The sequence below is a fragment of the Somniosus microcephalus genome, chromosome 17, assembly GCF_052327205.1.
Source record: "Somniosus microcephalus isolate GS21.2 chromosome 17, FLI_Smic_1.0, whole genome shotgun sequence".
NCBI classification, from domain to species: domain Eukaryota; kingdom Metazoa; phylum Chordata; class Chondrichthyes; order Squaliformes; family Somniosidae; genus Somniosus; species Somniosus microcephalus.
Window position 1 is genome coordinate 76,703,342 of NC_141003.1, and position 15,651 is coordinate 76,718,992.

The 15,651-nt window shown below is 39.8% G+C and overlaps 1 protein-coding gene across 5 annotated transcripts in view; it reads right to left on the reverse strand.

The window, feature by feature from the left end:
• Positions 1–1,560: 1,560 nt before the first annotated feature.
• net1 (neuroepithelial cell transforming 1) overlaps positions 1,561–15,651 on the reverse strand; it is a 144,888-nt gene continuing 130,797 nt past the window's right edge. For 4 of the 5 annotated variants that reach the window (XM_086010698.1, XM_086010699.1, XM_086010703.1 and 1 more), the window contains 9 exons: positions 9,451–9,558; positions 7,734–7,901; positions 7,041–7,103; positions 6,485–6,581; positions 5,992–6,068; positions 5,096–5,353; positions 3,970–4,140; positions 3,548–3,734; positions 1,561–3,036 (listed from right to left, as the gene is read on the reverse strand). In XM_086010698.1, the coding sequence (XP_085866824.1) occupies positions 2,597–3,036; positions 3,548–3,734; positions 3,970–4,140; positions 5,096–5,353; positions 5,992–6,068; positions 6,485–6,581; positions 7,041–7,103; positions 7,734–7,901; positions 9,451–9,558 (1,569 nt within the window). In that variant the 3' untranslated portion in view covers positions 1,561–2,596. The remainder of the gene's footprint in view (positions 3,037–3,547; positions 3,735–3,969; positions 4,141–5,095; positions 5,354–5,991; positions 6,069–6,484; positions 6,582–7,040; positions 7,104–7,733; positions 7,902–9,450; positions 9,559–15,651) is intronic. The other variant, XM_086010702.1, reaches the window with a different exon arrangement.

The window sequence follows — 15,651 nt, forward strand, 5'->3', positions numbered from 1 at the left end:
AATTCCAAGGTTTCCATCTTCACTACGCCAAAGAAAGACAGCACCTTTCACCACCTCGGGACGTCCCAAAGCGCTTTACAGCCAATGAAGTACTTTGTGAAGTGTAGTCACTGTCACTGTTGTAATGTAGGAAACGTGGCAGCCAATTTGCGCACAGCAAGCTCCCACAAACAGCAATGTGATAATGACCAGGTAATCTGTTTTAGTGATGTTGGTCGAGGGATAAATATTGGCCAGAACACCAGGGATAACTCCCCTGCTCCTCTTCGAAATAGTGCCGTGGGATCTTATACGTCCACCTGAGAGCAGACGGGACCTCGGTTTAAAGTCTCATCCGAAAGACGGCACTTCTGACAGTGCAGCACTCCCTCAGGACTGCACTGGAGTGTCATCGTAGATTTTTATATTCAAGGCTCTGGGGTAGGACTCAAACCCACAACCTTCTGACTTGGATGCAAGAGTGCTACCCACTGAGCCACAGCTGACAGTCCATGTGTCCATTCCATGTATTGACCACTCTGAAGAATTTGCCAATAGCCCTACCATTGCCTTTAACTGGTTTGAACCCATGCCCGCTTCTCCTCTCAATTTAATTTTTCACAGAAATGGGGTTGATTAGATAGCTCCCCAGTTATAGACATGAACAGGTTTTAGTTAGCCTCAAATGGAAATATCCAGCAAATTTTTGCTCTCAAGGAGAGAAGCGTGCGAAAAGGAACACCTTCAATTCTGGCACCCAGTATCAGCACCAAGCACTCCCAAATCAGGTAAGATGCCAAGTAATGCAGCATCTATCATCTCCCAACAATTGGGTTGAAAGCACAGGATTAGTAACAGAAAATGCTGGAAAGAAGGTTCTGACGAAAGGTCATCGACTTGAAATGTTAACTCGGTTTCTCTCTCCACGGATGCTGCCTGACCTGCTGAGTATTTACAGCATCTGCAGTATTTTGCTTTTGTATTAAGGTTAAGGAGAGATTTAATAGGAGATGTTCAAAATTATGAGGGGTTGCGATAGTAAATGAGAAACTGTTTCCGCTGGCAGGAGGGTCGGTAATCAGAGGACACAGATTTAAGATAATTGGCAAAAGAACTAGAGTGGTAAACACAGCGAGTTATGATGATCTGGAATTCACTGCCTGAAAGGGTGGTGGTGGCAGATTCAATAATAACTTTCAAAAAGGGAATTGGATGTATACAGGAAAAGAAAAAATTTGCAGGGCTATGGGGAAAGATCAGGGAGTGGGACTAATTGCATAGACTTACAAAGAGCTGGCATAGACATGATGGGCCAAATGGCCTCCTTCTGTGCTGTAGGATTGTATTCTAAGATTGGAAAGAGCCTTGGTTACAAAGAGGAACTAGAGAGGTTCATGTAAGCTATAGTCTATGATAAAAATTAAATTTACCCATGTTCATTGTGAATAAAATTAGTGAAAAGGTCTAGAAATAGGATATTACCCTATTTAATTAATATGAATTAGTCCACATGAAATGGAAGTAAACACCACCTATTAGAAAGAATCAGTGTAAACTGCAAGAAACACACTGGCCAAACAATTACAGATTACAATTTTCCAGTTTTATTGTACATTTTTGAATCCAATAATCTATACATCAGAGAAATGCCCAACTAATATTTATTTCACACTTACCACCTTGCCATGTGTATTTTATACACAATTACTGCTACATACCAGACTCCTCTTCAGCACTCACTTTCACAACACATACTTGTTCCATTTTATGCTGCAATATTTTTTCCATATTGCAATGCGAGCGACTGTTTAAACCTTCAGGCCACTTATGAACCATCTCAAACAGTCGCATCATGGCCGATTGCTAATTAGTCCTCGTCAACCAGCTTTCTTTTCTTCAAGTCCATTATATACTCCTCCTCTATCCTTCTGCAACTTTCCATCATCCGTCAAAACCCCTTTCCTTGGCAATTCTCACTCAGTAGTTAGAAGCACAAAACACTTTTTACATGCTTGCAAGATGATACAGCAGGTGAATGGTCTACAACACAATCACAGGAATGGCTCAAAGACTGAATTGCAGGATACCTAGAAATTGACTTCACAAAACATTTGATCTAAAAAAAAAAAAATGCATGTAATAAATCAAAAGTACTTTATGTCTGAATTGCTAAGTATCTCTTCCTCTAAATACTGTAATATTACATTGGATCTCTTTCAGTGGTTAATTAAAAAACAAAAATCTTATAAACTACACAAAAATATTAAACTTGAAAATGCCTGCAGGGAATATGGATAAGGGAATGTACAATACAAAAATATTGGTAAGACAGTAGGTGCCCTTTACAAAACTGCAACAAAAAAAGATTTTTAAACCTAAGTATGTTGCAGTGAATAACCCAGTAATTTAAAAACACTACTGGGTTATTAATGGATGTAGTCACTTGAGAAGAACCAGAGTAGTTCAGCAAAGCTGACTGCATTTAGTAGCTGCCATAAAACATATATATATTTAACACAGAACAAGATTAGCAATTTAATCCTGCTGCTACACCACAGTACAAACACTGTACAGAAGTATAAATAGAGTCCATTTCCTGAGCCAAAAACAGGAGCGCTCACACTAATGTTTCTGTTCTCTTTGTCATTTGTTCTTGCTGCTCGACTGTTTCTGTGCTTTGTTTTGACAAGGAGTTGCACTGCTCTACGGTTTCTTCGCTCTCTATGCTGCTTCGCAGGCTGCTTGGTTCGGATTCGCTTGTGTCCATGTTGGAGCCAGTTTCTGACCCACTATCTGCCATTTCCGCACTCTCGGAGAGGGCGGGCGACTGAGGTTGCTGCGCGAGGTCTGCTGGCTGAGGAGAGCCGTGCTCGGATTCTTCATTCAACTCGAAGAGCTCTTTGTGGTCTGTCGGAGAAGGCATCGTCTGGTAGAGGGACATGGCATTTCGTAGGCAATTCATCCACTGTTGCTTGTTGTAAATGTCGTTGGCCTGCAGCGTGTGCGATGACTGTCCTTGTGTTGTATGTCGGAAACGAACTCTGAAGATGTTTTTAGCTGCGGATAAAGAACATAAATGAGAATAGTTTCAGCAACATGAAGAAAAAGCAAAAGAGAGAAAAGGCTAGCTTTCTTATTTAATAATCTTGAGTGTATAATTTAAGAATCCATGAAGAAAGCACAGGCAACCATGCCCACCTATTTAAGAGAAGTGCACTCTAGACATTACAACCGTAAAACTAAAACCTTCAGTGGATGCCATTTACTGAATTAAAACCTAACAGCAGAAACACTAGAAAGAATTACTTAGGTCTTAAAAATGTTTAATTAAGCTTCTAAAATGCCACCAATTGAAAGTTAAATTATTTCAATAGGCAAGTATTAACTTTCCAATCTGGTAAAACAGCAGTGGAGCACTATCATCTCTTGGTTGATTGACATGCTGCTAATGAAAGTTGTTTCTCTGCATTTTAAGCATTAAATAAAGCACAGCAGGATAGTTCACAGCTACAATCAGCAATTCACGCAGCCGTTACACTCACTGTTCCAATCGCGAGCCGCAGCTTACCTTTGTCAGAATTGCCAAAGGCGCCTCTGAAGGAACCTCCCATTTTGGTATCCCCATCCTGAAGATCCTCCAGCAGAAGATCTTCAACTGGGATGGGCTGACGGTATACTTGGTAACACTGGCGGTCGTTACGGGACACTGGACGAGTCAGTACCAAGATTTCTTGGAACAGAAAGACATATAGTTTCTGGAAAAGAGAAAGGCAAAAACATTATTAAATTTTATTAAATAAAAAAGACCCCGCATAGGATGTTAAATAAATAATCACACACCAGTATCAACAAAATGTAATAAACCTGTGGGTAATGATGTTATCAATTTGTGTGTGTTCATGTGTTTAACTCCAAATATATACAAATAGCAGGACTCAAACACACCAAAACGTAGGTCTAATGATAACAAGAGGTAACTGCTAAACTTACTGTTCCACGGTTGTTTCGAAGCTCTCCATGGCAAAGCAGTGCCTTGCTGCTTTCAATTCGAGCATCCTTCTGTCTCTCATCCAGATAGTCCAGCTTGTCAATGTAATACTGACAGTCAGACTCTCCTTTTTTCACATTGATGTCGGATAGGACTCCTTGAATTATGGTAATCTAGAAAGCAACATCTGAAGATCAGCAATTGCATTAAACTGTACACTAATGATTATAAATGTCTGGCTTGCAATCTTTAATAATGGATTTAATAAGCATTTCATGTACAAAATTGTGGTCAATTAAAATATCTGAACTGAAAACAAAACATTTAACTCCAATTTAATTTAGAGCTCATTACCCCGTTGTCAATCACTACTAACGTTTTGAGATCATGAATCTGCGTCCACACTTCGTGGAGGAACAGAGATCCATGGGTACAGATACATATGGATCTTTAACATGTGGAAATACTAGTAGAAAAAAAGCCATTAAAAAGACAAACAGGATTCTGGATTTGCAATGAATGCAAAAGCAAGAAGTGATGGAGTACTATGTGCAATTCTGGGCACCCTATCGTAGGAATTATATTGTAGCAATGGAAAGCAGACAACAAAGATTCACCACCTGAAATATGACGTTAAGGTTGAAAGCTCAAAAACAAGGAGCATTTTTCAAACAGAGTGGGCCCAAGAGGTTTTCAAAATTATGAAAAAAAATTTAGGTAGTAAATAAATGGTGAAATATTCTTCCCGCTCGTTAGAAAACTGGCAACAAGAGGGCATAAACAGGGTTATTACTAGAAGTATGAGGGAGAGAAGTTAGAAGAAATTCACCAGAGGGCTAAGTAGAACCCTCACAAGTGGCTATTGAGAGACCAATATGTTCTTTAAAAGCAAATTGGATTTAAAAAAAAAAAAAAAATCATGTTTCCTGCATTTTTTTAATGTTCCTTTTTCAGAGGAGATAGATCGAATGAAAAGTTAGTACTGATACAGGAGTGATGGGCTAAATGGTCTCCTTCAGGGCTGTAATCTCTATAATTCAACCTACAAAATGTTATGATGCATGGGTTGTTTTTAAAGAAATATTAAACCTCACATCAACTATGTAGCTACATCCATTAGACACTTACTGCATCCTCCAGGCTCTTCTGATCAGAGTGGTCACTAGGCGTATGCCGCAAGATCTCCTTTAACAGCAGGGGGTATTTGACCAACCGGCTGCGAGGAATATCCAGGAAACTCCAAAGGTCCAGTTTCCTGCTGAAGGGTGACTCTAAACAGCGCTGAAGGAAATCCTGCACTCTCTTGTCCTGCTTCTTTTGATCCAAGAGTGCTTTTGCTGCCAGCTGGTTGCTGCAGTATTCTTTGTATTCATCAAGCCGTGGCAACTGGAGACAGAGAAAATACAGTTGAGCATGAGTAGTTCTGAAATTGATTTCTATTAAATTTGAAGAAAAAACAATTTTTTGCTTCTAAAATAATTTTATTAAATCAATGGCCATATTATTCTGGATAGACTGGAACTAGATAAATCAATGTGCAGAAAATGTAAGCCTAAGCAATTTACACAAAGCGCTATCTGCCAACCCATAACATTAGTCCATAAAACTAGCTTTCTGATATGAAGTTTGAGGTCAATTCTGGTCCCCTAATTAAACCCAAATAGATTTGTTCTTAATGTACCCACATTTAGATATTTAGGCACACCGCTTGGGGGTAACTTGAACCCATTGCCAGGCCTTTTGGTAAATGGTTCCAAGAAAAATGAAAAAGCCTTCAGCAATGGCCGTTTGCTTCAGGACTGTCTCATGTCATCAACCAAGGTCAGCCTTTGTTTGCTTATAAAGTAAATTGATTGGAAGATGGCACAAAGGCCCTCACACAGCTACATCACAGCAACAGAACTAGAACATAACCTCATTAGATGATTTGATGGTGAGTGGCTATTAAATAAAGTTTATAAGCCTTTGTTTATCCAGAAAAACTGGAGTGTTACGTCTCATGGAATGAGTTTAAAACAACTTACCCAGCTCACAAGAATGTGACCAATTTGTTCAACTATTCCATCTTGTTTTGTAGCTTTTGCAAGCTTAGTCAGCAGCTCTGGAAGAAAACAAATGCATTAATTCAGTTGTCAGCAGCATCAGTCAATCAACTGAAGATTAATACAAAAAACTCAAGTGAAATGAAGTGCTAAAATATGGAATTTCTAACACTCGTGCAACTAACTTCAGAGCATTTGGATTGGGAGCTAATTCATCACAAAAAGCCTCCTGGCATCCTGTGAATAATTGAGGCGGTACTGTATATAACTATTTGGGAGTAAAATAGTGATAATAATTGGGAGCTTCTGTTCTAACTATAGGTGAATCCCTTTATTTATACGGTGTTGATGATCATTATAGAAGAGTTAATTTGACTTGAATTATCTTGCACGTGGAAATGACAAGTGACACTATTAATAAGTGTACCAACTCCTTCACATTGATAGATAATTTTTCATATCAAGAGATATTCACCTTCATGCAGAGGGATGTAAGAATCAAGCGCTCCAAATATCTGTGTCAATTCTTTTTCTGTCAAGATGGACAACTTCAGCATAGGGTCATGATAAGCCTGTGCACAACAGATACAAGAGCAGAGTGTTTACACAATTATCTCCCAAAAAATTCTTAAACAAAAACAAGTATGAATCTGAATGTTCATACTGTAATAATGACTCCCCACCTTTAAGGATAGAACAAAATAAAAGATTAGCAGTTTTAGTACCCAAACATTTGCACTGATGCATCTGATTTTAGACATTGCTACAATATAACTTTGTAACATTTATTGCTTAGTTCCTTTGTATGGGTGTTTTTATAAAATAATTTTATTGTATCGCCCTCTTGAGCCAGAAAACTTACACCAAAAGGTTCAGATTTATAAACAAAACCTCACCAAAAGGTAACTACTACCATTATTCATTTTAAAATGAAGTCTTTAAAAACTGAAGGGTATTCCTAAATAGCTAAGATCTAATTTAAGTTTATTTGTATGGAAACTAGTATTTCATGCTTTTATTAGAACACTGACCTTTCTCGCTAATTTTAGGTCTTCAATTAAATCCTGTTCCCCTCGATACAGCTCAAATATAGCCTGGAAAACACAAAAACACAAATGATGATGACATGTACTTGGCATGAAACAACTGTGTTAAGAATGGCATGTTTTCATGACCATCTAATTTAAAATAAACTCATTTTACAGCCCAAGATTTTTCCCTGGAAGTTTTAAATTTAGCTATAGCTGTACCCATTTATTGTTGAATTAGAAAGGTAAAGTGTACTATGTTCATCACACAACAAAAGCAGCTAGTCACATTTAACAAGTACACTATGTACTTGTGTGCAGGATTAATGTATGGAGACAATTCAGAGTTTGGTGTTATATTTACATATAAATGCAAGTTAGCTGCCCTGAGAAAGGCAAACAGATTTGTGGATTTTGGATCAAATGACTGCACTGGCAAGCCAAATTAAACAAGAGACTTGACCTAAATGGCTAAATATAGTCTTCACAATTCTCTAAATAATCCCATCATCATGGAAAAACTCAAAATTGAGATGAATGCAGTAAAGTTCCAACTTTCATCTATTTTTCCTTCATAGGACAACATTTTTCTTCAAAATAGCTTTGATGTTTACTAGATACTTATTATTTCCGTACAAGGGCAAAATATTGCAAGTGCTTTGAGAACTACTTTGTTCCATGGCATGTACTTTATACCTCTTGTCGTTTAATTTCCTTTGAAGAAAAGTTCTTCGTGCTCATATCAAGAGTCTCGGACCACAATTTGCTGTTGCGCCTTTTAGGTGGGGTTGGCGCTGAAACTTTGCTGCACAGCTTTTGCGAGCAACTTGGAGATTTGTTGTCACTGCGGAATGTGATGGATCTCTGCAGATGGAAAAATTGAGCCTATTAGCATTCCAAAAACACACAAGAATAAAGCATCTATCAGGTTTGAAAACTGCTTATAGATGACAGCTTTTCTTTGTCCTGAACCAAAAAAATCAGAAATCCGTTTTGTGGGATGATTTACTTTGAAATTGTGTATTATTGGCTGGACTCCAACAGCACCGAGACAGAGAAGGCTCTGCTAAACTGGTGCCAATACGCAGACTTGGGTGGACTAGTTCATTATTTTCTAGGTCTTCATATTAGGCAGTCCCTCGGAACCGAGGATGTCTTGCTTCCACATTAAAAATGGAGTTCTCAGGTGACTGATGAGTCCAATGCGGGATCTACAGTCTCGGTCACAGGTGGGGCAGATGGTGGTTGAAGGGACGGGTGGGTGGGGTGCTTGGGTTGACGTGCGCTCCTTGCGCTTGCTCCCGGCAAGAAACTCGAGGTGTTCGGCGCCTTCCCGGATGCTTCTCCTCCATTTTGTGCGGTCTAGGTATGTTAGTGCTCAATAAGAATCCCCATCCACCAAATCTACATAGTGAAATAATCAAGATACTGCTCAAATCAAGCATGCAATATAGACCTCTGTACATAAACTGCCAATATGCCTCAACCATATTGCACTAGCCCTGTGGCCCTTTTGGTATAAAATTGCATCCGATTGGAGGTCAGCTTTGAGTGGCATCCAATCAAATCTAGCTTTCAATTCTATTCATGATTTAAAAAGCTACCCATTGAACTTGGGATCCAGTGACGCACGTCATCAAATTCTGACCACCTGTGTACAAAAGGTGTACAATGTTTGTTTTCATACTAAGGTAAGCTAACTGAAAGCTAGCGACGTAGATTTGTCACGTACACACCCACTGTAAAACAGATCAAACAGGAATTGCTTTTAAACTCAACCGTATTATTAAATCATTATTGACCTCTGACTTGCCTGTGCTAGGTTCGCACTGGTAGAACTTTTCCTCGGCACGCACTTTATTCTTTTGCTCAACACAAATGAGGGGGGGGGGGGGGGGGGGAGGGAGGGGGAAGACAGACATGACACTAATTTTAGTTTAAAACTTGGCTGCTGCAATAGCAGTGGTGGTTAATATGTTGAAGATTCAAGGTTTGACGCCCAGTCTGTGTGGGATTATTGGGTTTCAGCTGGGGAAGCTACAATTATCCTCTTCACCACACAAAAGAAAATCAGCTAAGGACCCTCTTGATCCAGTCACCCCTGTTAAAAAATACAGGGGTGGCTATCTGACAAGGACAGGACCAAGATTGGCTATGATACCCTTACTGTTTAGCAGCTTGCTAACAATTCCCCAAATAAAGCTTGCACACAAAAGCTGCTTGGGCAACTCAGCAGCGAGCACCCATCATCTGTGGTTAACACTTGTGGAAGAGGAGGGGGGGGGGGCGCATAAGTATTTAGTGCCTTATCGGCTCTATTAAACATTTCAAAGTGCTTCACAAAACAATAAATTATTCTGAAATGCAAGGACCGTTATGCAGAAAAATCGAAGAGCCAGGAAAGCAACGTTACCTGCAATGATTGGCCAAAGCGTCTGACGACTCCATTTTTTGAGGGCGATATTAAATTTGCTAGAGACGTTACACGTGACAAGGGTCGAACCCGCTTGTTGCTTGGCTCCTGTAAAGAGAACGAAAGTACCGCTCATGAATATGCATTACTTTCTGTGGAGACCCAAGGAATTCTGGCTGCCATCAGCTCAGCCAACTAAAACATCTGTTCACACACCACCAAATATACAAACACTTTCAAAGCAGACTAAAGCACTGTCTGGTTACTGATATAGCCCAACTTGGCCTCCTCTAGTCCGGAACAGACTGTCTTCAAGGTGAGGGGCAGAAGGGAAGAGGTGAAGGGTGGGTTTTTTTTTAAGTAAGAAATTGCTCCGTCAAGCTGATGAGAATTTCCTAACCAAGCATCAGACAGGCTCAGGTCACACATAGCAAACTAGGTGTAAAAAGTTTTCTCTGTGCCAATAACATGCCTTACACCCCACTACTCAGAAAATGGGATTCTGTAATTGACGTGGAATGGCTTGATGCTGGTATTAAACATTGGAAAGGAGTACACCCTTACCATCAGACAAAAATTAGCATTCAACACTGTTATAAATGACAAACCAGTTCAAGTAGCTCAAGGCGGAATTCATTCACTGAAACTGATTTCAACATTAATCTACAGGTTTAATGGAAAAATAACTTACAAAACCTATGAAAATGTTACAATATCAAGGTAACTAATAACCAGTACTAGTTAAGAGCTTCAATAATTAAAAGTTTCCTCTGAGGATCACCGTTCGGACAAACAAACCAGCAAAATTCTAAGTGTACAAAATAGTTCAACCCATTGCGCAAGAGTCTCACTTTTGTATCAGTGTCCTAGTGGGCAGGTTAACTTGTACGCCAAGTAGACAGCTGCTTCTCACTTTTATCTATACTTACACAAATCTACTGTAGGTTTAAGTCCACTGAGTTTTTTTGTGGACAACCAAATGCTGTGGATCACTGGTCTTAAAATGTCTGTCTCACTTAACAATGGACTATACAGAGCAACAGCTGATGGTACACAAGATTGACAGTTGTGTCCAACTTGGATTTTAGTTGCAATGCCAATGAGCTCACGCATGGCCACAGCCCTCAAGAACAGAAAAGGAAATTTGCATCATACATATTTTCGTTATAATTTTCAGTAATGGTACTGTTTATTTTATTAGAAACCTTGTAGTCAACTTTGTCCTTGGATACTTGTTTACATATTTGCTTCCTTTTTACATAGCTAAATGTTGGCAAGGCCTGTGGTGCAGACCACCACTTGAGTTGCTTTTATACGGATTCAGTCGCACGTTGGTGCCACCAGTTCCTCAGTGTGGGTATCAAGTAGCCAGAAGCAACCTCAAAAATGCATCTTCCAAGCCACTGGCCTTGGCAAACCCAACAGGTTTAATTTGAAACTGCCACTATTTGCATGAGACCTTGGCGATAGGAGCTGGCAGCACTAGGACACCACCAAACCGATAGAAAAACCAGACTGAAAAGGCAGGGGTAAACCAGGAAGTAATGATTAGGCAATATCAAGTGCAAGAGAAGTGCAGAGAGAAACATCAACTTATGGAATTTAAAACTGCATTTGCATTCCTCTTTTAATTGAGCTTCTGGGACTCCAGCACCTGTCAGCTAGCTCCTGTGGTTCATGATGTTGAATCAGTTTTCTATAGCCCAGTGGCAGATTCATAGACACAGTTTCACCTGTATCTGAGAGTCTCCCGCCAGGCTACAGAAAACAGGCTTAACAGCATTAAATGTCGGGAGCCAGTTTCTGGATGCCAGGCTCCTGGAATCCAAATTAAAATATAAAAGCAGCTCAAGAATTGTTGAAAGCACAATAGGTGTTTGACCAGGAGCAAGCTTCTTGCAGGTAGCATTACTTTCATGCAAGGATTCCACAAATTTGCAGGCCATTTAATTGCAGGTCGCCATGAATTGGGTATTCTTCTCTTCAAGCTAAATATTTAAATAACAATTACAGGCGGGACAAGAAAGCATGCCTGAAGTGATCAGTAGCTCCCTGCACGTAGCTCATATTCCAACAGGAATGGTGAAGCGCAACAACAAAACAGAGCGTTACCAGGTGTGAACCAGCGATAATTGCAAAAATAAACTCGGCCGTCTCCAGTGCTTGACTTCTACAATCACAGCTTTTCAGTTACCTATAGGCATTTTTACATTTAAATTGGAGTCCCAGGACAGTTGAACTAAAATCCAGACTCTCAAAACTCTGTACAGTTCTGCCCTACTTATCATCATTCCTGCCTCCCACTCCTAAGCCAGACCAGTTGGGAGGCCATCAATCCATGATGGGATGGCTTTAGAAGGAACCCACTCTGCACATTTAGTTGCAAACAGAAATTCAATGGCAGCTGAAGAAAATCCATGTTTTGAATGGCATCAAGACTATGGAGGTGTCTGCTTAGTGGATGGCCCGAATGCTGCATGTCTGTTATTGATGGCACTCCCAAAGTGCCGCAAAACATGGAAGTATTTAACAGAATATTAATTATGTGCAAAGATTCTGAGCAAATGCTGGTTACATATGGCAACAGAATAGCTAAAGAACAGCTGATTGGAGTCAAATTAGACTGCACTATCAATCTTGCATTCCTTCACTTCCTATCATGTCTGGCCCTAACTGGCATAAAGCCACTCGAGATGACAGCTCATTCGCAATATTGATCCCCCTACTCAGCTGCCTGACTGAGTTATCCTTATTTGAAATCAGAGTGCAACATCAAATGCCAAAAAGGCAGCAACTGCCACAATGGATACATTAAACAGTGAAGCCATCCAACATTTGATATATCCTAGTAGAGTGTACAGTTTAGCAGTGAATCTCAGGCACTGCCACTGTAGCTACCCTGTGATGGAAGGCAAAGTCCCTTTTGTTGGCACCATTAATTGCCATCCAGAATTACCATTATGTAGGCTCAGATTCATCCTGAATTATTGTAATGCGGGACAAGAGGAAAAACTAAATGAAGTAAATCTGGAAAGCCAAACAAAATGCCGGAAATAGATAGCTCAGCTCAAAATTTGAGAGAAATCAGATTAATGTTCCTTTGTTGAAATGTTAACCTTTTCTTTTGGATGCAGATGGGCTTGTGCATTTCCATCATTTTCTGCTTTATATGGCTCTTTTAGTTTAACCAGTAACTGTACCTACACACTACCCATGTAAGTAAGCATTTTCAGTTCACTTTATCATAACACAATAAATGTATTAAAAGTTGATTGCAATGAGAAAAACCACATTACATTGCCCAATAGGCACGTGTTCTGTCCATACCTCCCAGGCACACCTGTACAAACTAGTCTGTGATGCAACACAGACATGCAGCCAGAACACATTCAAACAGCCTGCACTGCAAGCAAAGTTACTTTAAAACAATTATTCCCTTGGGGCAGAGAAGTCAGACTGAAAGGAAGCGATTTTGGGCTCTCTACATCCGTGTTTTTTTTTTAGCCGATAGCAATGGAAAACTTACTGCGGTCTTTGTGCTGGCAAAAAAATGCCCCCGCCTGCTTACTCACTTTCTGACCCCTCCCCCAGTTGGCCTGAACCCCTCAGACAGTATCAGCCTGCGGATAGGCTGCTGGATTCCCCACCAATTGGTGAGCTACCCATCAACACTGGAAACTAGTGGGCAACTTGCCCATAAATAAGAGGCTGAACGGTCCAGATTTGCAGCAATATCTGGTTAAACTTAGCTACTACACACTTTAAAACTCCGCTTTGTGCTGCTGGCACAATAATCCCCACTTTTTAATGAAATTTAACAATGGAAATCTTGTGTACCTCTCACCAGTAGGTTATAAGCCATTTTTATACTGCGGTATGTTTAGTTCAAATTCTGGGAGATTGGTGTCAGTGAGCCACCTCCTCAGGTTTACAATACTAGAACTGGCACCCTGATCCAGGCAGCAAATTTGCAGACCTAGTTTTATGTGGGTGTATGATTTTGCTGCGGTGTCGAGTTCTGTTTAATGATATAATAATGCTGGGAGCTGGCTTACAGATGTTGATTTCCCAATTAATTATGGGGACAAGTAGTAGTTTTCTGGATAAAATGATAAATGGAAATTAAAATCAAGGAATTCAGAATTTATTCTGCACATGTAATAAACGTGTCTTCCCCCAACCCCCCCCCCCCCCCCCTCCCCAACGCAGGCACTAAATTCTATATTCCAGTTCCCTTTTAAATAATCACTAGCCTCAGTAATGGTTCTTTAGCACACTTCCCAATTCTGAACATACAGCTAAACCTAAAAAAAAACTTCATTAAAAGACCTCTTCTTCACGGAAATGGTTTTAGATTATGCCTCACTTCTACTTTCACAATGCGGATAGTTCCTTAAAAATGACCACCTTCTTGCAACACACTTCCTTCAAACAAGTTACTTTTAGATTCAACCCAATAATTAATCAAAAACACATTACACTGAAAATCAAATACCTCACACAAGTAACATCAACTCTTTGCCCTGTTTGCAGCAAGGCAGAACCACAACTAAATTGATCAGCCATTTCTATTTATTGCCGCTTCTATAATCTTTTACCTTGGATTGCTAAAGAAAATGTAAAAAGGACACTGCAGCTTGCCACAGTAAATTCTCAACGCTGTATACACAGTCGCATGCTCTTTTGTATATTCAATATTTAACAGTGATGGATAACCCAAGGTGGCTAGAATTTTAAGTTGTAGGGTCTTACACATCACAAGAGAAACTTTTAAAGTTTTTGTTGTGCAAACAGCTGCAGCCTCTTATTGTAGACACCCATCTTCAAATGGATACTATAGACACCCCAAGGTCATCTTACCCTTGGGAGTGACACTCTGATTACAGATGAATATTCGGCTGCATGGAGATACTCTGATGCATACTTCCGACTTTATTATAGATGTCTACATTACTCTATGTACTTGTGTCTTTTTTTTTAAAGCGACTTTTTGGCTAAACAATAGTTTGTTTTTTTAAATACATCGGCAGAGGCTGCACATCCTCAATGGAAACGGACACTGGATTGCTCCCACAAATCCCAACCTTCACTGAGCCTTATCTTCAGCATCCTTGTTTTTATTCCCTTTTCCTCCTTTTACTTGCTCAATGTTTTAAAAAATGTTCCAGCATTTGGCTCTTTTTTTGGACTTCCTGTCCATTTCTCACATTCTGCAGTTCTCTGGATCGGTTGCTCTCAATCTTGCAGCACTAGCACTGTCTTCAGCCTGTGATCAATAGCCTTTGTGTCCATTCACAGATAGCTTGCTGCTGCTATTATGAGCTCACAATTGTGATTGGTATCAGTCTTAAAACATTATTTTACATTAATATTTAACTTGCTTACCACAGTAAAAGTTTAACATAACTCAAAACTGCTGAAAACTGTATTTTGTTTTTGTTTTCAAGTTATTCCTTTAAATCGACATGAAGGCTATTTGATCACTGCAGACATAGTCCTGAAAGGGCTGTAGTTAATCACTAATTGAAAATACTGTCCCCCAATAACCAAACATGTTACAGCCAAGGCGGCTTTTATATTGCACTTGGTGCTGTAAATGGAGGTCTTGCTCAGCACCACCATAGTGAACTTGACAGATTTGTTGAGGTTGAAAAGACCTGTTCTTTTACTCTGGGGGGTGGGGGGGGGGGGGGGGGGGGTGGGTGGGAGCGCACTAGGTGTGGGAATAGACTATTATTGAAACAAAACTACGAACGAACGCTGGAAATTTGAACTGGTATAAGACTGTTCGGCAGCAACACTTACTAGTACTGTACTTGTTTAAAGCCGACAGTAGGGGAAATTGTTAAATGGATATGGAAAAATAAAAGTAGTGAAATCATGATGTAATTAATTTGAAATGCTAACTCTTCATGTTTAGTGCACAAGCTCTCTCTTTGTAAATGTTAATTCCAACTCTCGAAACCACCCACTGAAATTCAAATTAGCAGCAATTTCCAATTCGAGCTGTTGATTAAAGACAAGAAACAGGAATTATTCCTACAATGGGGTGAAAGATCATCTCAAATGGCTTTTCTTTGAGCAGGAAGGATTCCATATCCAAGACAGATCTGCTCCTTTTGTTTCCATGATTAAGTGTGAATTCTTCGCACTCCTAACATATAGTACAGCGGTCAAAGTCCCAAACCACCCATCCATCTA